We start from the raw sequence: 25,032 nt of genomic DNA on the forward strand, positions 1-25,032 counted from the left end.
GAAAGCTAGTCCTGTGAAATGAACGCAGTTAAGCTTAAAGTGAACATGAAATTATGGACTGGAAGTTCGTTAAGGACCACAGGTGCACTCAGTCACAGAAGTGATTAGCTTATAGTGCATCTTCAGTCATCGAAGCTTGATCGACTTTAACCAATACCAGATGAAAAATACACAATGTTAATTATTTCAAGATGTGCAAAAAAACTTCGTGGACTTTGTATAGGTCTTGAGTTTTCAAAGACTTTAAGGACAATAGATATACTCTCACCACAAAATTATCCTAAATCAAGAAGAGGGTTACTAGCCTCATGCATAAAACATTTTTCATCAGACTAACTCTAGCATGGCCTAACTATGAAGTTATCAAAAGAAACCAGAGTTAATATTCTATACAAGCCTTGTGATTGGGAAGTTTCTTCTACTAAGGACAGACGTTGGAGTAGCCACGATTCATTGCAAGCCAAAAGTTGCAAAGTGCTACAGATACCATTGTGCAATCAAAAATTTATCTCGAAAAGCTAGTTGTCAAAGGAAGCATGGCTCGTAACAAAGTCATCGTGGAAGCTTGACAGAATATACCCACATGGGATCAAAGAGTTTAATAAGCCTGAGTAACGTTATCAGCTCACTACGCTCACATGCCACCCCAACTACCGGCACCCGCACCCATTTGATCCATCGTAGGCCTACTCAAAGTCCTTAAAGTCTCATCCCAGTTCCGCCAATCGATATCATCAACTTCGCCAGGATCCATGTTTAGGTCGAGACCAGGATTGGGCCCGGCTCTATTTTGTAAAAGCTCATCGATATCACCGAGAGCACCTGGATCTTGCGTGTGCTGAAATATATCTGAACCTGGCCATGGTGATAGGCGAGCACCTCCAAGTGCTTGACGATCGTTGTCGTTCCTATGTGTAGATGCAGTCCCTGATATGGCGGGCGATGCAATGCTTGAGAGACTTCCAAGGCTACCATCCCCTGGGAAAAGACTACCCATGTTCTGCGCTCCAGAATCAACCCCTTCGTAGTATATGGAAATGTTTGGATTGCCCGAGTGAATGTTTTGCCAGGTGTTAGGGTCGAATACACTCATTTGGTCGAGTGGCTGTTGGGCCTGTTGCTGGGTTTGCGGAAAGGACGCAGGTTGATCTGCGCTGGGTAAAATGCTCTGGTACACGGTATCATCGGAGAAGTCTCCCGGCCGAAATATCTTTCGCCATCGGGCTCGGAGTTCTGACATGCGGGTCTCCATTCCGGGCGCAGGACCAATGCGTTCCAGTACAGGTTTGATTCTCTCCTCACGATCGAGACGTCTCGCTGCCTCAGGATCAGCGCGTAACCGAACAAGTTCTGATTCACGATGTCGTTTGGCTTTAGTGAAGAGCCTTTTAATAGGCATCCATGCAGCAGTATGATTTGTTTTGTTGCTGCCATCGATTGGGTGATCGTACTCGAGAATTTGTGCAGCTTCCCATGCTCGCTCCGAAGTGACACCCCAAGGCCGTTTCGAGAGTTCCAGCAGCATGCATGCGATTGCGTGCCATTGACGGTAGGACTTGAACAGCCAGCGCCATTGCCTGCAGCTGGGGTCAATATTGAGAATGTGGCTGTACTCAACGATCTCAATACAAGACTGCCACAACCGGCTTCGGATCTCGTATGATACCTCCAGGCCCGTCCCGGGGAATAGCACAGGCTGATATATGATGAGACCAACCTTTGCCATCATGATTCTAGAAATAAGAGAAGCAACCCAGAAAATAGGGTCATCTTCCCTCATAAGATGTTTCAGAAACTTATCCTCCATGCGTTCGTAGACTTCAACTAGCATGCACTCGCGCTCTTCAAGGCTTTTTTCTATCTCTTTAGGATCGACAGGACGCATTTGCGCTATGGCTGTGAATAAGCCTCGAGACAGGGCGGTAATCTCGTAACGTGAGAGGCAGATGGCGGAGTCAGTGCGGCCTTGACGGGGAGTTGGTGTCTTGGTAAAAGATGGGTCAATATCAGCGTCGTTTATGTTCGATGGGAGTTGAGTGTCAAAGGTCTTGTCGTCTATGATCAGATCAGACCCCATTTCCTCAGCAGAACGGACGTCAAGAGACACAATGGCCCACCAAAGACGACGGCGCATCTCAACCTCAAACGGTGAGAGGCCAAGCTGCTGACCATCGCGGTAGAGACCAAGGGCTTGAGCCATTCGGACACAGAGACTGGTAAGCGTCCAAGCGAATTTGCTATCATCGTGACATTTGACTACGGTGAGATAGATAACAAATGCTTGCAGCATAGCCATGTTGGTGGTGTTGAGAAGATTAGACTTGGCTAGAGCTTGTTCAAGAGCGAAACGAAATTGAGAAATGAAGTGAGATTGAGACGCGCCGAGATTTGCTTCAACCTAGAATGTGTGAGACGGCGTCCATATCTTGTGTAAGTGAGGGCTCACCTCTTGTGTCTCCATCGAAGTCACAGCTGAATAATAGATGGCAAACACAAGCGCTTCATCTCCAGGACGCAGATCATGCTCTCCACGCCTCACTTGAGTCATGAGTCTGCTCATGGTGGGAATGTGCAACACCTTGACAAGAGGTTCAATATTCTCGAGATAGATCTGCCAAAGGAAAGAGCCTTGCGCGGGCAACGGATGAAGGCCTGTAAGGTCAACATCGGCAGAGCTATAGCCAAAAAGGAAGCTGTGGTGATCATGCTCGAGACCCAAGTTCTGTGGAGGGGACTGCTCGGGAGTCGTGTCATCTTCAAACTCGGCTTCTTCCTCGTTCATAGTCTCCATCTCGTTGCGGATTTCAGCGAGCTGTGCATGTCAGATGATGCTCAAGATTGTCGAGGAGACCGTACCTCGTCGTTGAGCTTGACGAAGAAGCCACTATTGACGTATCGCGGCGTGGAGTCTCCATCATGGAGTACTAAACGGCCAAGCTGTTTATTGATCTTTGAGAAATCGGTGCTCTCTGACTCTCTCTTGACCTTCTCAGTGGCTGCTTGAACGACATCCTTTGCACTCTTGTTCTTTTCTGAAGCTAGTGGTGATTCTCCATTGCTCACTTCCATGTCATTCCCACTAGCTGCACCTTGACCACTCATCTCGTGAACAAGCCCCTCAAGCTTCCGTAATCGATCCAAGAGATCGATCTCACGCTCGCTCTGACCTGTAGCAGTACCTGTAGGCGCAAGCCGCGTCTGACGTGGCGCGCGGCCCGGAGCAGGGTAGATGCAATCGCATTGAGCCCGCCGACAGTTGCTGCAGGGCATCGTCTTGTCACATCGGACTCTGCGCCTGCGACAGGTAACGCAGCTACGTGGATTTAGCAGAGGAGCGCCTGAAGTCATGAGGGCCACGGGTCGGTCGTGGGGAATTGTTGCGTGGCCTACTTGCCTCCCGGTAGTTGCGGGGTTATGAGGCCGATGAAGGCTCCCAGGCGAGGCGCCAGAAGATGGCGTCTTGGGCGTGTTTGAAGCCATCACCAATATTGTTGTTGGGTGAGATTATCTTCAGCCTTATGACAAATGGTTCAAGGCGGAGGCTTAATCATTAAATACTGGATCATGGAATGATCTGCAGATACAAGGCCTGATTGAAAGACGAAACATCCTGGCCTCCGGTCAGCACTAACAACACTCTGTTGCAACTTATTACAGGGTCTGAGGCCCTTCCCATCTCGTTCGCCACGCCGCTAAGCGAATCCTTCGAGATGGATGCTGACATAAATAAGATAGGCGGCTGAAATGGAATTACGATTTGTCTCGGCTCGTTGCGTGTGACTTGTGTCAGATCTGACATAGTGGTCCTAGCGCGAATCGATGGTTAACTACTAATAGTAGGTGCAATAGAAGAACCTGGCCGAGCTTATTAGCACCTCACACCTACTTTACCTTACAAATACTGTTTCCTCATGATCCTACAGAAGCTCGAGTTTTCGGCGATAGCTTGCTATGGCCGAACGCTTTGCCACTCGTTTTCGACATGATCTCGCTTTCCCTTTCCCTTTCCCTTTCCCTTTCCTCAATGGAGTGGACTTTTAAAGCAGGATGCAGATATCAATGCCTTTTGAGTGGAATAAAGAAGGGAACTACAATCTCCCCTAACTTCTTTGTGCCTACCTGAACGGAAGAAAGTCCCAGGGAGAACACGGTTCGCTCAGAAGGTAATGAGAACAGACCGCTATGTACGCTCTCTCCAGCTTCGTCTGTTTCCAACATTTGGAGCTTTTGAGATGAGGCATACTTGCTCCATCTAGCGACGGCGGAAGCTCAAAAGCGTGGCCATCAAATCGCGCCAGATACGGACCCAGGAACTCTATTTTACTCGGAGACCCCTCCTATGTGATTGATCTGAAAGCGCAAGCCAACCAAAGCCAGCCTATCCGAATGGACAATCAAAAGAGGTCGAGTGTGACACTCCTGAACACTCCAATGGACGAATTCTTGACTTTGGTTGCAGGAGAATCTACAGAGAACTGCTATCCTTGAATTCCCATTTTCGATATTGGTAGCTAAGCGTGCGAGAACTATATACTGCATAGCAAGAAGAGAAATGCTAGATGGGATATATTCCAGTGAACATTCAACTTGGTAGGCCATGCCACTGAACGCGGGGTACTACACAGAGTATCGTCTAAAGTGACTAAAGCTGCTGGCCTAATACTGCTGACAGACTTCTGTAGTTTCAGAGTTGTTTTTATTGTGTGAGGCCGGCCAAGGATTTATGTATCATCAGATATAGTTTATGGAACTTTGGACGGCGATGATCAAACAGAGTAATAGCAAATGTCCATTTGACAACTTGATGGGGATCAATGAGAAGTTCATATAAATCTGTTTGGAAGTATTCAATAATCTCTGGTATTAAAAGTCTATTGCAACGCAATGATATCCATCTCCATGCTCGCACCAGCAGGAAGTCTTGGGGATTCGCATGCACTTCTAGCAGGCTTGTGTGGAAAATACTCGGCATAGACCTCGTTCATTTCCTTCATGTCATCCATATTCTGAAAGTAAACCTACAGCATCGTCAGAAAAGGACATGGAAATATCAAATGTGCAACACACCGTTACCCGAACAGCCTTATCAAGACCAGAACCTGCTTCCTCTAGAACAGCCTTTGCGTTCTGACACATCTTGTGCGTCTTCTCAGCAATGGTTCCTTCTATAAGCCTAGCCTGTGAGTCGGCAGGGATTTGGCCTGACAGGAAGACCATGCCGTTGGCCTTGATAGCTTGGGTGTATGGCCCAATAGCTGACACTTCTGATCAACATTCGGTTCAAAGACAGGGAGAAGATAATACGGACGTGCGACTGCCTTGGAAGAGAACACGTGCTCCATGGCTGCATAAGATCGAATCGAGGCTGAGAATGCGCGACTACATCCGTAATTGAAAGTTCTTGGGTGTATGATTTGGGGAATATGTGCTGCGGGTCGTAGGATGGATAAAACCGGAGCAATACAACGGGTAGCCAGCGTCATGATGTTAAAAACAGAACGTAAATTTTGTGTTTGCTATCATAGAAGCTTCCCTTATTAAATATTGCTCGAGAATAAGTCTCGGAATCCCGCTCCGCACTATACGTACTGATCTACGGAACAGGATTCCGGTGTAAGTCGGAGATAACTCTGAGGACTCTCACAAGCGGTCACATATTTCTAATGATTTACTCATACTGGGTCATTTGGAAGCAATGCATGACTGCTCTAGTATTGAGCATTGAGTTTAGATGTTTGTTGACATATCGTCCATATCCCACATCCACGCATTATCAAGCATATCAGTGTCTGATATATCAAAACCTTCCACGTTCAGATCATCAATCACTGAAAGGATTGTGTTAGGGTGCGCGGGATCTCCAACTACATTTCCATCTCTTATGTTTGCCCACAATGGGTCAGGTGATATACCCAACTGCCCCGGCTGGGTTATAGCATATTCGTCCAGGCCAGGAACAAGACTCATATTGAACATGGCCCCAGTGTCCTGGTGCTGGCGGCAGTTGTTCCCTCGTAACTTAGTATGTAGCTCTAAGATTTGCACGAGATCGGACCTGTAGGCTTGCGCTGGAGCTACACGCCGTGATACAAACTCGCCAAGTAGGTTCATAACCTGGGGCAAGTCCCAAAGCAGCTCATTTGCTGGCCGGATGATATCGATTAGGATCAAAGCGAAGGCCGCCGAAAAGAGTGCATCGATATCATATGGCAGGAAGATATCTAGACTCAAGTCAATAACATGTCGTCACAGACGGAGCTGACGAACTCACCGCACATCATCTGTTGCTTCAGAATTGACATGATCTTGAGAATTTGGACAGCAGACTCGATGCACATCTTCAGCATCGACTCAAATGGCGACGAAGAGTGGCGACCATCGGGTATGGGAGCATTTGATGCTAGAAGAGGCTTGAGAAGTGAGAAGAGAACAGGCCTAACAGTCAAAATTACACACTGAGACCTAATTAGTTCGGGTTTATAGACTTTGTGAGAAACATGCCTGGTGGAGCAGAAGATGGAGTGTGGCAGACTCGCGAGAAACTGGTTGGCTTGGTTGCTGGACATCCAACGGAAGATGTTGACGTAGGATAACGTAGGTTTCTGCAATACGAGAAAGAATTGACTTCACTTCAAGAAGGAAACTCCGCTGATGATCGTGTACTCCATATATGGCTGTGAACGTCTAGATAAGTAAACATTCACACAGTATAGGTCATGAAGCTCACCATCAAGGATCTTGCCGAGATGAGAAGAAAGGATCGCATGGACAGCGAATGCGTTTTGCGACTCATGTCCTGGCTTTATTTCTGGGAACGGGATTGAGATGTCATCGTCTCTCATGACAGACGGACTGCCTAGCATTGCCGCGCACTTTCTGTCGATGCAGTATACTGTCCACCAGAGACGTCTTTGGTACTCAAAGTTTGAGGATCTCAAAGCTTCCGGAAACCTTTTGTGCAGAACTTTGGTGACAGAAATTCGCAGGGCTTGACCAATCTAAAGGACCAATTAGCTGGACGAACACTGAGTGTGCACAAAGCCATAAGCTAACCGTGACGTAGGCCTCCTGTAGGAGATCGGTTGCATGCATGAACAAAGCAGCCAAACAGAGAACCTCAATTGACAACAAAGGATCCTCGTAGAGTCTTCTTATATCTGGCATAGCTTCAATGGCAAGTGTGAAGTATGTCATCCCGGAGGGGCCCATCTCAGAGTGTTCTCTAGACTGTATCGACTTGCCGAATGCTAGTATGAGTAGCATCTGAATGTGCCATAGGCTTGCATCAATCTCCAAATCTTTGTTACGGTCATCGTAAAATCTCCTCAGTCTTTGAAGAAACATGTCTGCATCAAATATGGAGTAGAGAGAACCGATGTGCACAATCACCGTGTTGGTCAAGTATTCAGCGTAAGAGAGCTTTGGCAATGCGATGTTTGACAGATCGAGAGCTATTGGCGGCAGTGTTCGTGTATAAGATATGTCCTGTCGTTCCATAGATATGCTCTCAGGATCTGCGATTGGGGATGACCGTTGAAGAAGGTTGCGGACATTGCGACTGAAGCTGAGAGTTGAGCTGTGCCCAAGGTAGGCTAATATGGTAAGCATGTCAGTTTCTTCAAGGTAGAAAACGGCAGACGCACCGGCATGTCCATAGCGATGGACCTTGATCTGTGGCTCGGAAGTGACAAGGGTATTTGTAAGAGAACTGGACTCTGATCTCTTTTCAAGACTTAGTCAAGGAACAGGAAACACTCACGATGTGATACATACTGACGGCGTCCTAGTTTCGCCCAAGGGGCTTTGTGGAGGATTTCTCGATGGATAGCGCGCATTAAGCTGCACTGAACCCGATGAGAGGACTTCAGTGGTAGAGTTTAGACCTTGGACGGAGCGTGATTGAGCCTCAAGTGACTCGATGCGAGCGTGTAATTGGTCGAGGTAACTAAGTCCATCAGTCTTAGGAAGGTTCAATCTACCTGGAACAATCACATACTCTACAGATACTGCTACTTTCTTTTCTTTCTCCTCAAAGACGCAAGTTTCCTTACGTCTAATGCATCTTTCACAAGGATGGCGCCCTGAACAGCGAGTCTTGCTGTTGCGGCAGGCGATACAGCTACTCAGCGTCAATTCAATTGACAAGGTATGAGAGAAGCTATGAACTGACGCGTTGGATATCTTTTCGCGCTTGCGAGCTCGGGCTCGAGTCGATCGCACGTTGATCTCATTGTCCATTTGTTCGACTTCTGAACGAACAATGGAGCTCATTGGCATTGGATGTCGGAGTGAAGTTCCGGAGGACGGGAATAAGATGGATGATTGAATGTGGGGACGGGACGTTGTGTGACAGACCCACTACCCGCTTCCAGGTAGGGAGCTGTTAGGCTGTTCACCCACTGTACGTAGGCTCTATCGTTTCAAGGCAGGTGACGTACAGTACGTATCAAGACGAAGTCAATACGCAAACCGCCGTAAGACAATAAAATTGTTTGATTGGAGCGCATTGACCAAGATATGTCTAATTGTGGAGAAGGCTTTATTCAACTGCCGCTCAGGGAGAGAGGGAACACTGACGCGCTAACGCGTTATCTTTGGGTTATCGCCTGCAGCCCTGCCCCAGCCTCCTTTTTTATCTGCTGTTCCTGGCTGCATCTCATCCACTCCATGCAGCAATAACTGCTGTTAAGACAGGGGACGATAATCGCAGCACCAGCTTTTCAATAGAGACCAATTGGTATGAAAAATGTCAAAAACTTACACTAAACTCTATTTAATATCTGGAAGAGATTTTTAAGTGCACTCGGAAATGTTGCGCGCCTTCAATTACTCTCATAACCGTCATGCCCTATCGCGAATTATCGGCGAAGCGTGTTGCCCCAGAGCAACGGTAGTGCCACTAGAAAGAAGCAAGCATCCATGGATAGGAGCCCAGGCTGCCAACCGCCAATCTGCGAGCTACGTCTTACATATGAAACTTCAGCTCAACATCTCCTATTCTGTATATCCACGTCTGTGATACTTCCCTTTTTTCAGTGAATTACTCTGAATCCTTTCTTGTTCAATTCTCTTTCACTTATAACTGCTTTCTGATACCCCCCTTTTTCTTTCCAGCCAATTCTGCGCTTTGCCTGCTCACGGGCCAACCAGGCTCCAGCTTTGCAGCCTACTCTGTGAAGCAGAAAAACAATAGGCCAATTTCATGAGCTTTAAGGCATCGCTTATTCAATTTGCTTGCGGCACGTTGCCACTGCCGCTGCCACTGCAGCAACAATAATGTCTTCGCGCGCCACCCACAGTCTCTCATCCACAAGAATGTCACACTCATCAAGACGCCGCGGGCCTCGTGTCAAACCAGACCCAGAGGATAATACTTCTTCTATGCCCGATTCTGGAACTGTCAACTTCGGCATTCGCACTGCTCCTCCTGCTCCCTCTAGTTACGGTGGCAGTACCAGCTATATTCCGCCCGATCAGGCCTTCTATCATCATAGATCGGATGCTCGTGAGTGCCTCTCTCATCTTCTCTTCCAAACGCATGCACTGACAAAATTTCCGAAGCAACACCAAGTGAGCGCATCACTGAACCTGAACCTCTCTTGAGGGAACTCAGGATGCGCCCCAACGCAGCCGCCGAGAGCCCAACCAATGTTCCCACGGATGGGAGCTTCTTTCAAACCTCCTTCCAGGACATCGGAAAGAAGCTCAAGGCGTGCAATGACACTCTGGGTGAGCTCCAGCAACTTGGCGTTGACCACGATGTCCCGCTTCCCGAGCTTGTGCTTGTTGGCGATCAGTCTGCAGGAAAATCTAGTTTGATGTCAGGTCTCGCAAATCTCGACCTACCTCGCAGTGAGGGCACATGCACACGATGCCCGCTCCATATCAGGGTATCACGAAGTCATGATCCCTCTTGCCGTGTATCGCTACGCAAAGCATACTCCTATCAGCCCCCACCTAGTGGCCGCATCTCGGAAGAGGACGTCACTGACAGAGATCCTTTCTTCCCCTGGCGCAAACTACCATCCAGTGCAACTCATGAGTTCAAGACCATGATCGATTACAGTGAGATTGAAGATGTTTTGAGGTGGGCCCAAATCGCTATTCTCAATGACGACAAGAGTCACGAGCTATTTGTCCCTGGCTCGGGTGCCCTGGCTGTCAACATCCCCATCGACAGAGCCGCCGAAGCAGTTGCCGCGAAGTTTTCACCGAATATCGTTGCACTCGAGATCAAAGGCCCAGAACTTCCCGACCTTTCTTTCTACGATATGCCTGGTATTTTCCAGAACCCTGCTGATGCAAGCGACGACTATCTTGTTAGTGTCGTGAGGAATCTGTCCAAGGAGTATATCCAACACCCATCTGCTATTATCATGTGTTCTATGCCAATGAACAGCGATGCAGAGAATTCTTCAACTTTTGGTCTTATACGTAGACTGGGCGCTCTTAACAGGACAATCGGCGTTTTGACCAAGGCTGATCTGATACCGGAGGGTGGAAACCACGAGCAATGGCTTGCTATCATGCGGGGACAAGCTCATATTGCTGGTCTGGGATATTTCATCACTTCGCGGCCACAGGGCAAGGACCTTGATGAACTCAAGAAATGGGAAGAGCTAGTTTTCGTGGATCATTCTCTCGAGCGATGGCCTGCAACGTTTCATGGATTTTCGGAGCGATGTGGTGTGGAAAAATTGAAGGCTTTCCTGTCGGAAAAGCTTGGGCAAGAATTCGCGAAAAGGTAACCCAAGGAGTTGCTATCCCACACGATATCAGGAACAAGGCTAACATTTCTCACTAGTCTACCCCATATCAAGCAGAAGCTAAGACAGCGTCTAACTGACATCGTTGAGCAACTGGACAAGCTACCAGAACTACCTGACAATGTTGAACTCGAGGTCCAGACCAGTGTTATGGAGTTTGGTGAACTGACCCGAACACAACTCAAGCCTTCCGAGTTCTCGAAGCATTTCGTTCCGCTCCCGGATAACTTTCGCGACTGTCTGCTAGATATGAAGCCCAAGTTTACCCTCAGAGATAGCAGTGATATTCCTGTTGTTGATATTTCTGATGATGAGTCAGATTCGGGGTCCGTGGCGCCAGCTATCAACCCACATACGCCTAGCAAGCGGCGGGCGATGGCGCCGCCTATTACGCCATCTAAACGTGTTCGCATGGAGCAAACCCCAGCAGGGACTCCCTCTCGATCGCTACAGCCTGAAGACAGCAGAGCCAGCGTGGCCAACTCCCCTGCTCCCCGTCGGCAACTCTTCCCAGCCCCATTTACTCCCTTTAGTGGAGTTGGGCGAGGCTTCAGGACTCTCCGACAAGTTCGTGATGAGATCAAGTCTAAGACCAGAGCTGGTGTACCTGACATCATCACTGAAGAAGTCTATAACGACATGTGCCGAGAAGCCATTGAACCATGGTCAGGGCCCATGAAAGCATTTCTCGATCATGTTATGAGCCTGTTGGATGACATGCTTGATCAGGCACTGGCCAAGTCTTTTGCAAGCCTCAATAAGCGGTTGATCTTCCGGGAGTGCAGGAAAATTTTAACAGAGTATCTCAACGACCGTCGCAGAGAAACAGCGGGAGCACTTGATCTTGTGTATCGCCTCGAAACGTACGGCCTGTTCACTGTCAATCAGGAGGCCTTTCGCAGATATCAAAAGGACGAACAGATTCTCTTAACGCGTTATCGACACCAAATGCGTATGCAGGCCGCAGGGTACGGGGATGGTCGAGCTCCTGTTCCGTGGGAAAGTCTTACAGAGGAGAAGCGTGTTCTCGACGAAAAGCGACGTGAAAACGAGTTGACAAAACTTGGACCGGACTCCTTCGAGCGGGAGCTGGAAGTGGTAGCTTACGTTAGAGGCTACTACCGCCTTGCAGCGCTGAGGTTCGCGGATGCCGTGGCGTTGCACATTACAAACGGCATGATACCGCATATTCAGCGAAATTTGCCCTTCCATCTCGACCGAAAACTAGGCATTGCTGGAGCTGATGCCAAGAGTGTTTATGAGAGACTCATGGAGGAGGATTCCGACACCGCAGCCAGGCGGGGAACACTCAGGGGAGAACGCGAGAAATTTGTGCGGGCTCTTGACAGCATCGAGGAACTGGAGCGCGGAGCTGCCAGTAGCACCCTTTCGGAGGAAGAAAATGATGACGATGACATGACCGATGTCCCCCTCATGAGCGGTGCACTTCCCGCCGAGGAGATCTGAATTGTTTTGTCATCACACAACCTGGTTCGACACCGATGTGGTTGGAGCTTGTCACATTTACTACAGTTGATCACCAGCAGCTGTTGGAGAAAGGTTTGCATTGAGAAGGTTTATTGGCGTGCAACTGGACTGCTGTTTATTCCCTTTGTCACAATGTTTGCTAGGGTAAGGAAAAGTATTGGTCACGAGTCGACAGAAACTCGAAGATGTGTATGGGGAAAGCTGCTTAGGTCCTTACGTGTGCGGGTGATGGAAATGGTCTGTCAATCAACCACGTCGGCAAGGGAGGCCTCGCCGGAAACGATGTATTTCTAGCTCATCTGGTCATTTGTTGTGCATGTATATCATCAAAAGAGTCACGTAGTAGCAAATGACAATTGCATTCAGAGATGGGGTGCAAGACTGTCCCGTTCCCGAGTCTCGAGGATCAAGGTGCATCACAAGGGATGGCAAAATTAAGGTGACTCAGGGAATCTAGAACCTCAAACCGAGATACGGAGTCGAAAGCAATCTCTCAATATCCGGGAAGTGACAGGTGCAGGCTAAATTCATATGTACGGCTCAACGGAAATGGGAATGAAAATAGGAAAAGTTGGTACTTGTCGCTAGCAGGCCCCGATTCCATCGTAGGTACCTATGGACGGAGTAGATGAAGCTAACATGAAAGTGGCCAGCCACAGCCGTTGAACCGACTACTACTTAACGTTGATTGGATGGTGTCGTCCAACAGAGAAGGTCCGGGGCACGCAAACTAAGGCAGGTGCCACTTATTAACCTCGTGGCAAGAACGCGGGGACTACAGGAAGGAGGGGGTCATTCAATCCTTCATCGATGGGACTCCAGGAAAGAACCTTACCTGAGGGTCGGGTCTTCCCTAAAATGTTGGAGTGTGACCTCAAGATCTTTTCAGCTTGCCTTCTCCATTTTAGCCTGTTTCATTGTAAACTCGGATTCTTCGACCCTCTTACCAACAAATTCTTCGCCTCTAACCACCGCTCCGGTTATTTTGCATTGCATCTTGAAAATGGTGTGCCTTCATTTCACGAGTTTAGATTAAGGTTACAACGGTGTGCCTCCTTAACCGAGCAACTAAGTACGATACTTTACGCGGCGCCGATGGAGGGCATCCTGTCAGCAAATAATCGCTGAATATGGCCCTCCTTCATGGTCCTTATCGGCAGCTCTCCCGCGTCTCCGTACACCATCCCAACCGTGTCAAGGGTTAATTTTCGTGTTGCACGATCCAGCTAGTCCCCAACTACAGCAACAGTGCAGACAGACCTCAGCCGACAAACAATACCATGCTCACTCAATTAACCGGCGATTGACAATGCATCTGCCGCTGGTCTGATGATACACTTTAAGCTTGATTCATTCTTGGCCCATATGCCGATAACCGAAAATCACATCGCGTCTCGGCGTGCTGATCGATGGGTCTGCCAAGTGAGGGCACGTTCGGCCCCATTGAAGCACGTTACCGAGAACTATTTCACTCAATTTTTCTGGGCCTTCAGGGCATCTTCTCCAGATTTACCGAATATTCGGGTTCTCGGCGTTCCAAGGCTCGGGAGCAACCGAAGATCGTGAAGTTTATTCGATATCAAGTCCACTGATGGTCAGAACCGTCAAAGACAACCGACAGACGCGTAATTCATTTTGCGGCCCTGATATCCGATAAGAGGCGTTTTTAGCCCCCTCGTGCTAAGCACAATCCTACCCAATCCTGCCTATAACCCATGAACAAGCAGTTGTCGCATGACACCTCATTGGCTGGGCCCTGAAACCCTCTGGACGGTGACAGCAAATTATGAATGGTGAAACCAGCCTGGGAGTCACACCACGGTCTTTCCTTTTTGCCTACTGGTAGGCTACATTAAGCCATTTCTCTAGACAAGACAGAGTATTGTCTAGCAGGCGATGATTCCCGAGGTCAACCTCCGGTTCCTGGACCCCAGACCCGCTTACCCCGGACCCCTTTCCCCAGTCTAGCCCCGGACTCTGAACACTCCTCCATGCTTTTTTGGTCCTGGCGGAGAAGAGCAACAATAGGTGATGAATACCAAGTCTATTTTCCCGGTTGCACTATTGCCCCTAGACCTTGACCTGTGGGCTGCAGGGATGAACAGCACTTACATGAACTTGACCAAGCGGTAAGGGTTACATCGCTCAATCTAGACTTTAACTCTAGTTGGGACACATCAGGGGTATTAACAATCGGGGCGAGCATTTTCGACGAAAGGCATCAGCACCATATCATCGTAGAATCCCGATGCTTGTGCGACTATGTGATACATGTAAGTGTCCAAATAAGCAAAGAGCGAGCAACGTTTCAGGAGTAGCGGGTGCTAAGTTCCTCTACGTTAAACCCGTCATGCGGGTCCAATCTCAAGAAATACGACCATGTTTCAACCCCACGGCCGTCAAAGCAACGGCGTATGCTTGTTGTACGGAACCGGCCCTGAAGGCATTGGGAAATGACCAAGGGGAAATATAACTTGTGTTTCTTGTCCATCAGACCACCATCACGCTTGTTGATCAAAACGGTCAAGAAGACTGGCACGCACGGGTTAATGGCCTCCTTGCGGCCCAGCATCACGGACTTCAGCCATAATTAAAGGTCGAGATTACTCAAACAAGCGCTCGATCAACCCTGATTGGCGGCCTAACCCTTCATTCAGCACTCCTCCCCCTGGTCAATCTGCTCCAGGTTGAGTAGACTCCCCCGGTCCTCAGAGACCTCGTCTCAGCGTTGATCTACCGAACCTACTCACTGGTGCATTTTTGTATGCCTGAGTTAAGCTCACCCCCAGACAGAGTAGCATTCAAGCGAATCAATACCTAAACGAGCTATCCAAGCCCCCATAGCCGTCTTTCCGCTAGGGTGATCCCAAACACACCATCTCCGGCTCATAACTCCACCTCGCTGTGCCTGGTACATGCTTCGGCCCCAATACACGGATGCTTGTTCATAGGAACTTGACAACACTATCCCGGTCTCTGAAGCTCCACGGTGACAATGCATGGGGTTGACTTGGCCGGGGTGGTTCGTGTTGCTGCTGCTACTGCTGCTACTCAAGATGTTATCTCTATAAGAAGCAGTGCAAACCCGGGGAACCCTGAACACTTTTACTCGGTCATCTCTCCTCAAGAGAAGCATCACTACCCCATACATTGGGCCAGTTTAGAATCAACTCAACACATCATTGATCAATTGTTTCACGCTCACAATGGCTCTGCCAAAGTTCCTCCAGCCTATTGGCTCCAAGGTCCCAGCCCATAGCGACCGGGTACCTCTCGATATTGCCCAAGCTGAGGCTCCCAGATTCGAGAAAGTCATCTGGTACAAGGAGCCTCACTTGCGTAAGCTTTACTTCCTCATTATCTTCCTGCTGATCGCCTCGGCTACCACTGGATACGATGGTATGATGGTCAACACCTCTCAACAAATGGACAAGTGGAAGGAGTATTTCCCTGAGGAGAAGAACGAAAGCAAGCTCGGAATCCTTATCAACATGTACAATATTGGTTCTATTGTCTCCTTCTTCATTGTCCCCTACCTTGCCGATAACTGGGGCCGAAAGCCCACTATCATGCTTGGCTGTGTTATCATGATCACTGGCTCTTTCGTCTCTGCATTCTGCAATGGCTACGGCAGTAAGTACCTGTTCGAATCATTCTTGCAAATGTATTAATAAATTACTCCAGTGTATATGGGCGGCCGATTTGTTCTTGGTTTCGGTAACTCTCTGGCGCAAATGTCCTCGCCCATGCTTCTCACCGAAATCTGCCATCCCCAGCACCGTGGTCCTCTTACGGCTGTCTACAACTGTCTCTGGAACTTGGGTTCCCTGAGTGAGTACCGAATTTCCCCAAAAGTTGCATCCTTTCTGACCATCCGCAGTCGTTTCAGTTGTCGGTTGGGGCACTGCTTCCATCAACGGTCACTGGTCGTGGCGATCTATTACCTTCATCCAGGCTGTCCCATCCATCATCCAGCTTTGTGGTATCTGGTGGGTTCCTGAGTCACCCCGTTTCCTCATCAACAAGGACAAGTCAGAGGAGGCTCTCCAGGTTCTTGCCAAGCATCATGCCGGTGGTGATGTGAACAATGCCACAGTCCAGTTCCAGTACCGTGAAATCAAGGAGACTATCCAGGCCGATAAGTCTGTCACATCTACCCGATATATCGATTTCCTCAAGACAAGCGGTAACCGGTGGCGCCTTGCCATCATCATCTCCCTCGGTATCATTTCTCAGTACTCTGGTAACGCTCTCTTCTCCAACTACATGGATGTCATTTACGAGGGTGCTGGAATCAAGGAGCAGAACAAGAAGCTTGCTGTAAGTCTCATTCGTGGTATTGTTTAATTATTCACCTTACTGATTCTCTTCTTCTTATAGCTCTCTGCTGGAAAGACCATTCTCGATCTGTCCATCTCCATTGGTGCTGCCTTCACTGTCGACAAGATCGGACGTCGTCCTCTTTTCCTCACTGCCATCTCCGGTATGGTCTTCGCTTTCATTCTCTGGACCCTCACCGGTGGCATTTACGAGAACTCCCAATTCAAGACCCCTCCCACAGAGGAGCAGCCTGATGGTGGTGTCGCTTACTCCAACACTGGTGCTGGCTATGCCCAGATTGCTTTCGTCTGGCTCTTCGGTATCTTCTACGATATCGGTTTCTCCGGCCTGCTCGTTGCCTACGCTCTTGAGGTTCTGCCCTTCCACCTTCGTGCCAAGGGTATGATGATCATGAACATCACTGTTCAGGCCATCCTTGCCATTGGAAAGTATGTCATATCTCAATCCCCCAACGATGGAAACTCGGTAACTAACAAAAAACAGCCAAACCAACAAGCTTGCGTGGAACAACATGCCCAATCACTGGAACTTTATGCTTTTCTACACCCTCTGGGACTTTTGTGAACTTATCTTCGTCTGGTACTTTTACGTCGAGACCAAGGGACCCACCCTGGAGGAGATCGCCCGTATCTTCGATGGTGACGATGCTGTTGCTCACATCGATCTCGCCCAGGTCGAGAAGGAGACCAACCTCACTCGACACGAATCCAACACTTTCGAGGACTACCCGCCTCCCAAGTCGCTTGCTTGAAGCAATGCTATGTAATTTCCCGTACGACTCTGGCTATGCTCATGCAAACTGGTTGTACTGAGACGGCCTCTGCGATCTTTAACATGAGTTTTTCCAGCAAGCGTGTTCTGATGTAATAGGGATGGACGACATCTCAACGAACTGAAAAGCAGAAAGCGAACAAATTGTACTTTCAGGTCGTCGTTGTTAGTTTCTCTAAATTTGTAACTCTTCTTCTCAGATCTTGGGCCATATTGTTGCAAGTACTGTGATCACATCGACTCTAAGCAATCAACCAGTGCTGTTGAGAAAACCACGAGAAAACAATGTACAAATTGGGTCTCAGAACTCCAAATAACCTCGTGACAAAAGATTATGTATATTGTATTTTTATTATGTACGTCAGTATCACGCTCTAATATACTCTTTATATATGCGTACGAGTCTACAACCAATTTCTACCAACTCCTGAACTCCATGGCTGGGCTCCAAGTGAATGTTGACTAGATGCATTAATGCATAAAGTCGCAGTCACTGAAACATACTAACACCGTTGATCAAAAGATTAAGGGCAAAATGATCGATCGTCATGTGGTACTCATAACTAGTCATCTCCGGGAGCCCACAGCATAGGTCCAGCACAGATATTGTTACGTGCGAACGACCTATAGCGATCAATGATATCGGTTCGGTCCATGCCTGCGCGTTGGCTTCCGAAGCTGTAATGAGCGGCAACGCCTCGTCCATCGGCAACGGCATCTGTAAAGTCTGTTAATAAAACCCTCGGCCGTACGATTCAGGCGGTTCACTTACGTCGTCCTAGCGCACGCGGCATGTTACATGAGAAGTGGTTCTCATCATCGGCCTCGATCGGCTTGGCTCGGTTGATGTCCCTTCCTAATAAGGCAACGAACTGGATGCCCATTCGCTCGTATTGAAAGTCCCATGTTTCGAACTTGTAGGCGGACAGCTTCTTCTTCCATAGGTTTTCGAAGAAGCTGAAGTGTTCTTGGGCGCCAATCGTCCACTGAGTCCAGCCGCGGCCCATAGGATGATACTCTGTCGCTTCGATGGGAGTTGTGTCGAGAATATGATCTTTACCGCCCTTGTCAAGAGGGAGCCAGCGATGAGTAGTGTCGTTGGCCTCCCAGTTATCGAGCGAGAATCCCTCGGGGCCGTTCCATGGTGGCAGGTTAGAGGGATTCCAATCCAGAGGCTTCTGGCCAGATTGTTTCGAGGGCATCGCCTTTCCTTCGCTGTCGACCTCGGGGAGATAGGGCCTGATGGCGCCCAAATTCCAGTGGACCCAGCTGAGAAGGGGTTGGTTGATGACATTGGCCGAGACGATGTAGTACTCGGGATGATCGAGTCTCTTTTTAACGATAGATGGAATAACAGTATCCTCCATGAAAACCTACATATTATTAGTACCGGTTTCACAGGAACCAATTACAAACGGTGAGACTTACGATGTCGTCGTCAATCTTGACATACATGACATGATCCTCAACCCGGTCGTAGGAGTTCCCAAAGCCAGTCGAAAAGTTATCGTCGCCTGACATCTCAACAGACCACTTTTCGTACGAATTCTCGCTTTCCAAGAGTTTCTTCAATAGTGCAAGGTCGTGGGGGTCTTTGGTTCGTTCCACAAAGATGACACCATCAAGCAAGCCGCCATTCTTTGCAAGATTGCGCTGTCGAGGTTAGCCTGATGTTTCCAAGTCGGCGTGGACAGACTGTACCTTGAGATAGCAATCAAGAATTGATACCGATTGTCGTCTTCCATAAAATACAAGTCCCATGATCTTATCAACACCTTTGGGCTTCGACCAGTGTACCAGATCTTGTACACTTTCTCCGTTTGATGACCAGAAACGATCGAGGGTTCCGTTTATGCCGGCAATTGTTGGTGCTTTAGAATCGAGGGTCGTCGGCGGTCGTTGCTCCATAACAGGAAGTTTGACGGCGACCAAATCTCTCTGCCTCCATACGAGGGTCGACATCATCAACATGAGTAGGATGGCACATAACCCAATGTGACCTCGTGTGCAGTTCAGCGCCCGGGCAGCCGCCCTGGAGTATGAAGGCGGCAAGTCTGATGACTTCATCTTGTGAGTTGATTTTATCGCATAAGACAACTCAGTGTAAGTGAATCATTATGTGCGGGAAGCTTGATATCTAAGTAGTCAAGCAAGGTTGCATGTGCCTGAGAGACAGAGATTCGAGACCCACGAGCGAGAACTAGGTTCAGCGGTCCCGACTCTGGGATTCCTGTCGTTTAAGGAACAGTCGACAATATGTTCCACGACGGTCGAGTCCAAAAAGGCTTATGAGGGGTCTAGAGCCGGGTGTGACGCCTTTGGTGACAATGATCGAATTTGGATAATACGCTCGACCCAATGAGGCTGGTTGCTCTACGATACACGGCCCACTGGCACAGCCTGGGTGGTAAAGATATCGCTCGGCGTATGCAACCGTCGTGAAGGCCATACGCCTCATGATGATTGGCCTCTTGGCGTTCAGGAACAACAGAAGGGAAGTATCGGGCGCCTGGCATCGGTATGGCCGTCGATCCGATTCGTAGGCGGCCGGATATGGCAATGTGGGTAACAAGAGTTGTGAAGGTTGACCCTAAGGTCGGACAGACTTACAACAGACCAGACAATGCCTGTAAATCAGGGGATAGCAAGACTTGGGCTAGTCAGATAAACTTCCTGTCAAATAAGTTGGTACTAAGACATTACACCTGCTCACAACTTGTCCCTTCAATGAGAGAGCCAATTGCATTGGCTCTCCCTGGAGTGATAGTTGTATCCTGCTGCATCCATTTGAGCCTCAAATAGTAAATGAGTCAAAAAGACTGGGCAACATCTCTTCCAGGTCCACACAGGTATGTAAGTCCAGGCAGGCCGTATCATATCGTGCTTTGTTAGTGTAGCCTCATGCGATGAGTGGCAAGGAAACAAATCCTTGAGACATTCAGTGAGTAGACACTTGTGGCTAGTTACCCAAGCTCGTAAATTCCGAGACATTTCACCCAGTTTACCATACACGCTATACGATATTGGCGATGGCGAGGCGGGGCTTTATTAATTGATAGGACGGATACGGTATCCGGACTTGAGGACACGCGTTACGAGAAAGAGTGTCTGTTGGCTGGCGCGAATACGTCGTCGTATCTTGTAACATGGTGCTTCCAGGGTCCAAAGCTTCAGATATGATGCAATAGATGGCAGCGATCATTCAGGGTCTTTTGGAAGTCGACATCGTCAGCCACTTCGGTAACACGCAGTGAAGATAGTTTTTGTTGACATTTTGACGATGATCGCATTCCCGATCAGTCCATACGATGTCATTGTTTCTTACAGACACTTCCATTCTCGTAACCTTCAACGATTGTTAAGTCTATAATTCAGCCGTTCCAGATCAAGACGAATGGATTCCGTGATAAGAAGTTAGTCCTTCGTGCGTTGTTCGATAACAGAGAACTTGGTGTTCAATCTAGACTGTGCTACAGCCTGTCTAATAGACATAAGCTTCTCGTAGCCCCGTAATTGATCAAGAAGTGCCGAAAGATACTTTGTGTTCCATGGTCTGGGCCTTGGTCTCAATCGTTGATTCAGAGTCTCAGGCCTGTCGAAGTTCTAGGCTGGTGAAGCTGGAAAGACGCTAAATGAGGGCTGGTTGTACATATGTAGTTACCGCTGGAACGTGAATATGAAGCCATCATTCCAGTCGCTTGCTGGTTAAGGCCTGCTGCTGTATCGCACGTGGCTTTCGGTATGGTTCCCGTCAAATATCGCTTGTGGTTAAGAATGAGGTTGGAAGGTTTCAGTTGATTAAATTTACGTTCCAGTCGTGACGACTGTACTGTGCCAGGGCGTAGCGATCATGACATGCACTGTACACTTGCAACATGTCTTGCGCCAAAAACATATATACTGTACTGTATACACACAGTATATCCCCTGGCACGATAGCATTGTGTGTTCGAGGCTAATATCATCTCCGGAATATCCACCGCTATGTAGCAAACAGAACTTTCTTTTCGAATTAGGATGTGTATCCGTACGTACTGTATCTATTTTGCATCCATTTTTGTTTTGTATATTATTAGTGCGACATTAAGAATTCCAACCTCACCATCATTCTCCACCTATAGGGTATGTCCTGAATATATACAAAGTACTTTCCTTCGATTATTATTCATGTGATGATTGATAGTATCTGGCGATATGCTTCCTAATATATAAATATTTTATCTCTCAGATATCAATTCTATTGTTATGCCTAAGTTGAAGAAGTGCCTAGCAGCTCTTTAAAGGTGTGCGTTCAGATAAGACGCTGCACCTTGTTTGTTCGAAATGGCAAGATATAATCTACATGGCACTGGGCGCTTCAAAAGAGCATAAACATAAAAAGACTCAAATTTAATTACTACATTGAATACTGATTACATGTCCGCATTATAACCATCCCACCATATGCTGAACTAAATGCCGAAATAGATACTCCACCAATTTTGAACTCAAGGAAAGGTATATGCTCTAGTCAATCGATTCATCACCATCGAACAGATAGGGGTGACCGAACTTTGTTTGCTGCTCGGCGCTCGGCAGTAGGGGCCTTTGACGGTGACGCATCTGCTGTCACAACCACGGTGTTATAAACAGTAGCGATGCTCGTGGAGACTGCAGCTGATTCGCATCCAGTTGGTTCAGCACCATGGACCTCGGTGTAGACATCACCGTTGCCGTAAGTTCGGATTTTGGTGTATAAAGGGGCGTTGCTGTTGTAGTTGCCACTTCCGTCCTGGCCCTTTGTGTTGGTAGGATCTTCATACTGGCCCATGCTACCATCACCACCATTGTCGTAGCCAGGGTTGCAGGGCTTTCCGTCCTCCTTTGTACAGGTTGAGTCGCCAGTCTCCGGGTCGTAAACAATGACCTCAACCTCAGGCTTACCAGTGTAAGTGGCAGTCCTTGTGTAAGTCTCGCAGTCGTCGTCTATTACAGTAGCAGTTCCATACTTGGCCGGAGCAGTCAATGTGTAGGTCTGATCAACCTCGACAACAGTAGTAATGCAGTCGCCATTCTCTTTGGTGATAGTGCTGACGGCCGGCTCCGGCTTGACGATGACGGTATAGTACTTGCCACCTTGCTGGATGGTCTTGGTAACGACGTAGTTGTTGGTGTTCTCAGCTGTGATGGTCTCGACAACCTTGTTGCCGTTCTCCATAGTCACAGTCTTGGTAACTTCATGCCGATCCTTGCCTGTAACGGTCACCACCTCTTCGTGGCCGTTGCTGATGGTAACTGTTTTGGGGCCGGGATAGCTATCAATCTTCTTGGTGATGATGTGCTTGCTGGTCTCTGTTTCTGTCGCGGTCACAGTGACAGTCTTTCCAGGACGGGTGACGGTGATAGTTTCAATGGCTGGCTCAACCGTCTCGCCCTGGCTGATGTACACAACCTTGGTTTGAGGGTTTTGGTAGTTCTGGGTAATAGTAACAGTCTTTCCGGGACCATCTTGTTCTGTGACAGTAACAGTGCGATAAGAGCCGTTGGGATCCGAGACAGTGACAGTCTCGTATGGTCCAGAGGGCTTAGTGACGGTCACTGTGTGAGAACAATCCTTGGGCTCGCTCTCTAGTGAGCAAGGAGGACATTGAGCAATGGTGTCTCGTGGATACAGCCAGTCGAAGCGTGCCTGAGCCAGGGGCACCAAGGCCAGTGCTGCCAGAGGGGTAAACCGGACCATTTTGAGACAGAAATGAAGATGAAGATCAATCAAGGTCAATAGACTTATGTGCGAGTCAAGTTTGACTGAGAGAGGAGGAAGAAGGTGTCGGTTGTTAGAAGGGCAGTATTAATGATGATCAGAATGTGTTCAGTTGATGCGAGAGACACATCCTTATAGCTATCATTTTCTGCGTCATCTTAACCTGAACCCAGGGCGATGAGGGTATCACCTCAAGGGACATCATTGACAAGAACTATTGCTAAGGACATAGGCAATAGCTGCGATCGAAGGACGTCTTCGAGTGAAGTTAATCCATCAGAGAGAGACATTGGCAATATAACAGACATTTGTGTAGTCAATCCCTTGGATGAAGCGGGCCAGGGTTTGTTCAAAGAAGGCTTTACTGAAAGGCCAAGATGTGAAGGGGTACACACTGAAGTGGTGCTTGCTGTTGTCAACACGCGAACTAGACAGCGGGGTTGGCCAGGGCAAAGTCAACAATGAATTGGAAGACACTAGTCTTGGTGCCCTTAAATAAAAGCAAGCATTGAGAAAAAACGAGACACCTGAATATTGATGCTCCCTTACCCGGGGTATCCAATGTCAAGGGAGTATTAAGGGAGCGTGGGAGACTGAGTAACGAATAGGCATTGAACAAGGTTGCAATGCAAGTATGGTCCTTCACAATATACCTCACTGCCATTTTCGCCTCGTGTATCACCTTGGCCGCATCCTCAGCATTAGAGGATGTCCTTCTTTGTCTTTGTCATTGTTGAATTGAAGTCGATTGTTCGTTGTTGTTGGTCCCAGCAACATGGATATGGTGGCGAGCGGGCCGTTGTTTACCCGATGCAGCCTCGGGTTCCTGAAGAAGGACCCACTGAGCGAGTAACGTACGTCGTGAAGCAGGCGCGCCTCACGAAGAGAGCAATCACGAAGTCACGAGGCTGTACAACCAAGCTGCTACAACCTTCCACGCTCCTTAACACTTCTATTCTTCGCTTCTGGGCCATGTTCTCGAGATAATAACCGACTCTTTGCGACAGTACACCACATCTAGTCCGCTTTACGATCTGATATGTGTACCTGAGATTTTCGATTACCTACGTAATAATGGGAGCTTGCGCATCATGCTTGGGAAGGGGTGATGGCAATAACTACGATGAGGTGTGTTATCAAGCGATCTTTCGACCGCAGGTCCTGCATCAATATCAGCAAGACTCTTTACTAATGCTATGCCTGTCAGGAGGAAGAGAACCGCCTTCTCTACGATGACGCAAACGGTATGCAGTACGGTAGCTTCGGGGACCAAGCTATAAACGGCGAGAACGATACGCTCGAAGCTCAGCGAGAGAACGAGGCCCTTCAACGAGTAATAGCGAAGACATCAGAGTACGTTCGTGAGATCAAGGGGCCTTGAAGGATGCTAATCTAGACCGATAGCAACATGGTGGACATCTTTGATATCGCTCCGCAAGAGAACACAAATCGTGGAGCAACAACACCTTTCGCCTACGCTGGTCAAGGTGCACGCCTTGCACGATACCAACATCTCGTATCAAAACTTAGCAACCAGGGTGACAATAACCCAGTGAGCGGTGTCAAGGTCGACTGGCTTCCAGAAGACGAGACCATAGAGATGCAAAAGAATGGTCCAGCTAGCATCAAGACTCTCGAGAGCGATGAGGGTCCTCTTGTGGGGACCTTTGCAGATGCTGCGGCGGCAATGCAGTAATGACGGCCTTCTTTGAACAGAGGAAGCTCCCTTCGTTAACAATGCGGAAGAGAAAGCTGAGAGCCCCAGAGTGGGGAGTCAGCAATTGCGACATGAAACTGTAATGCAATATTCGCGATACACGACTGATGACGATACACACAGTACGTTTTGGTGTTCAAGACCGCTGCGATTGCCCCGATCTGAACCACCACCCCCCTGGTGGCTCAAATTGGATGAGGTTCATCCTG

The 25,032-nt window shown here is 48.4% G+C and overlaps 8 protein-coding genes across 8 annotated transcripts; 3 read left to right on the forward strand and 5 right to left on the reverse strand.

Moving 5' to 3' along the window:
• Window positions 1-634: 634 nt before the first annotated feature.
• Window positions 635-3,480, reverse strand: FPRO_02920 (uncharacterized protein; the record flags this gene model as incomplete). The annotated part of the gene is made up of 3 exons (XM_031226925.1): window positions 635-2,398; window positions 2,447-2,812; window positions 2,857-3,480. The coding sequence occupies 3 exons, from the start codon at window positions 3,478-3,480 to the stop codon at window positions 635-637; spliced, it is 2,754 nt and encodes a 917-aa protein (XP_031077413.1).
• Window positions 3,481-4,871: 1,391 nt separating this feature from the next.
• Window positions 4,872-5,483, reverse strand: FPRO_02919 (putative BRT1 protein, down-regulated by mating factor B; the record flags this gene model as incomplete). Its single annotated transcript, XM_031226926.1, has 3 exons — window positions 4,872-5,018; window positions 5,068-5,264; window positions 5,309-5,483. The coding sequence occupies 3 exons, from the start codon at window positions 5,481-5,483 to the stop codon at window positions 4,872-4,874; spliced, it is 519 nt and encodes a 172-aa protein (XP_031077414.1).
• A 244-nt stretch (window positions 5,484-5,727) lies between these two features.
• Window positions 5,728-8,271, reverse strand: FPRO_02918 (uncharacterized protein; the record flags this gene model as incomplete). Its single annotated transcript, XM_031226927.1, has 8 exons — window positions 5,728-6,221; window positions 6,272-6,455; window positions 6,502-6,674; window positions 6,728-6,998; window positions 7,054-7,592; window positions 7,644-7,722; window positions 7,774-7,945; window positions 7,997-8,271. 8 exons carry the CDS (start codon window positions 8,269-8,271, stop codon window positions 5,728-5,730), a joined length of 2,187 nt encoding a protein of 728 aa, XP_031077415.1.
• A 1,005-nt stretch (window positions 8,272-9,276) lies between these two features.
• FPRO_02917 (uncharacterized protein) lies at window positions 9,277-12,233 on the forward strand (the record flags this gene model as incomplete). Its single annotated transcript, XM_031226930.1, has 3 exons — window positions 9,277-9,505; window positions 9,562-10,744; window positions 10,805-12,233. The coding sequence occupies 3 exons, from the start codon at window positions 9,277-9,279 to the stop codon at window positions 12,231-12,233; spliced, it is 2,841 nt and encodes a 946-aa protein (XP_031077416.1).
• A 3,227-nt stretch (window positions 12,234-15,460) lies between these two features.
• On the forward strand, window positions 15,461-17,346 carry FPRO_02916 (uncharacterized protein; the record flags this gene model as incomplete). The annotated part of the gene is made up of 5 exons (XM_031226931.1): window positions 15,461-15,887; window positions 15,939-16,085; window positions 16,135-16,574; window positions 16,635-17,023; window positions 17,079-17,346. The coding sequence occupies 5 exons, from the start codon at window positions 15,461-15,463 to the stop codon at window positions 17,344-17,346; spliced, it is 1,671 nt and encodes a 556-aa protein (XP_031077417.1).
• Window positions 17,347-17,929: 583 nt separating this feature from the next.
• Window positions 17,930-19,433, reverse strand: FPRO_02915 (uncharacterized protein; the record flags this gene model as incomplete). Its single annotated transcript, XM_031226932.1, has 4 exons — window positions 17,930-18,084; window positions 18,139-18,739; window positions 18,795-19,019; window positions 19,068-19,433. The coding sequence occupies 4 exons, from the start codon at window positions 19,431-19,433 to the stop codon at window positions 17,930-17,932; spliced, it is 1,347 nt and encodes a 448-aa protein (XP_031077418.1).
• Window positions 19,434-21,888: 2,455 nt separating this feature from the next.
• Window positions 21,889-23,085, reverse strand: FPRO_02914 (uncharacterized protein; the record flags this gene model as incomplete). The annotated part of the gene is made up of 1 exon (XM_031226933.1): window positions 21,889-23,085. One exon carries the CDS (start codon window positions 23,083-23,085, stop codon window positions 21,889-21,891), a length of 1,197 nt encoding a protein of 398 aa, XP_031077419.1.
• Window positions 23,086-24,180: 1,095 nt separating this feature from the next.
• FPRO_02913 (uncharacterized protein) lies at window positions 24,181-24,802 on the forward strand (the record flags this gene model as incomplete). Its single annotated transcript, XM_031226934.1, has 3 exons — window positions 24,181-24,234; window positions 24,314-24,459; window positions 24,511-24,802. The coding sequence occupies 3 exons, from the start codon at window positions 24,181-24,183 to the stop codon at window positions 24,800-24,802; spliced, it is 492 nt and encodes a 163-aa protein (XP_031077420.1).
• Window positions 24,803-25,032: the final 230 nt, after the last annotated feature.

This window comes from Fusarium proliferatum (assembly GCF_900067095.1).
Source record: "Fusarium proliferatum ET1 genome assembly, contig: FPRO_scaffold002, whole genome shotgun sequence".
NCBI lineage: Eukaryota > Fungi > Ascomycota > Sordariomycetes > Hypocreales > Nectriaceae > Fusarium > Fusarium proliferatum.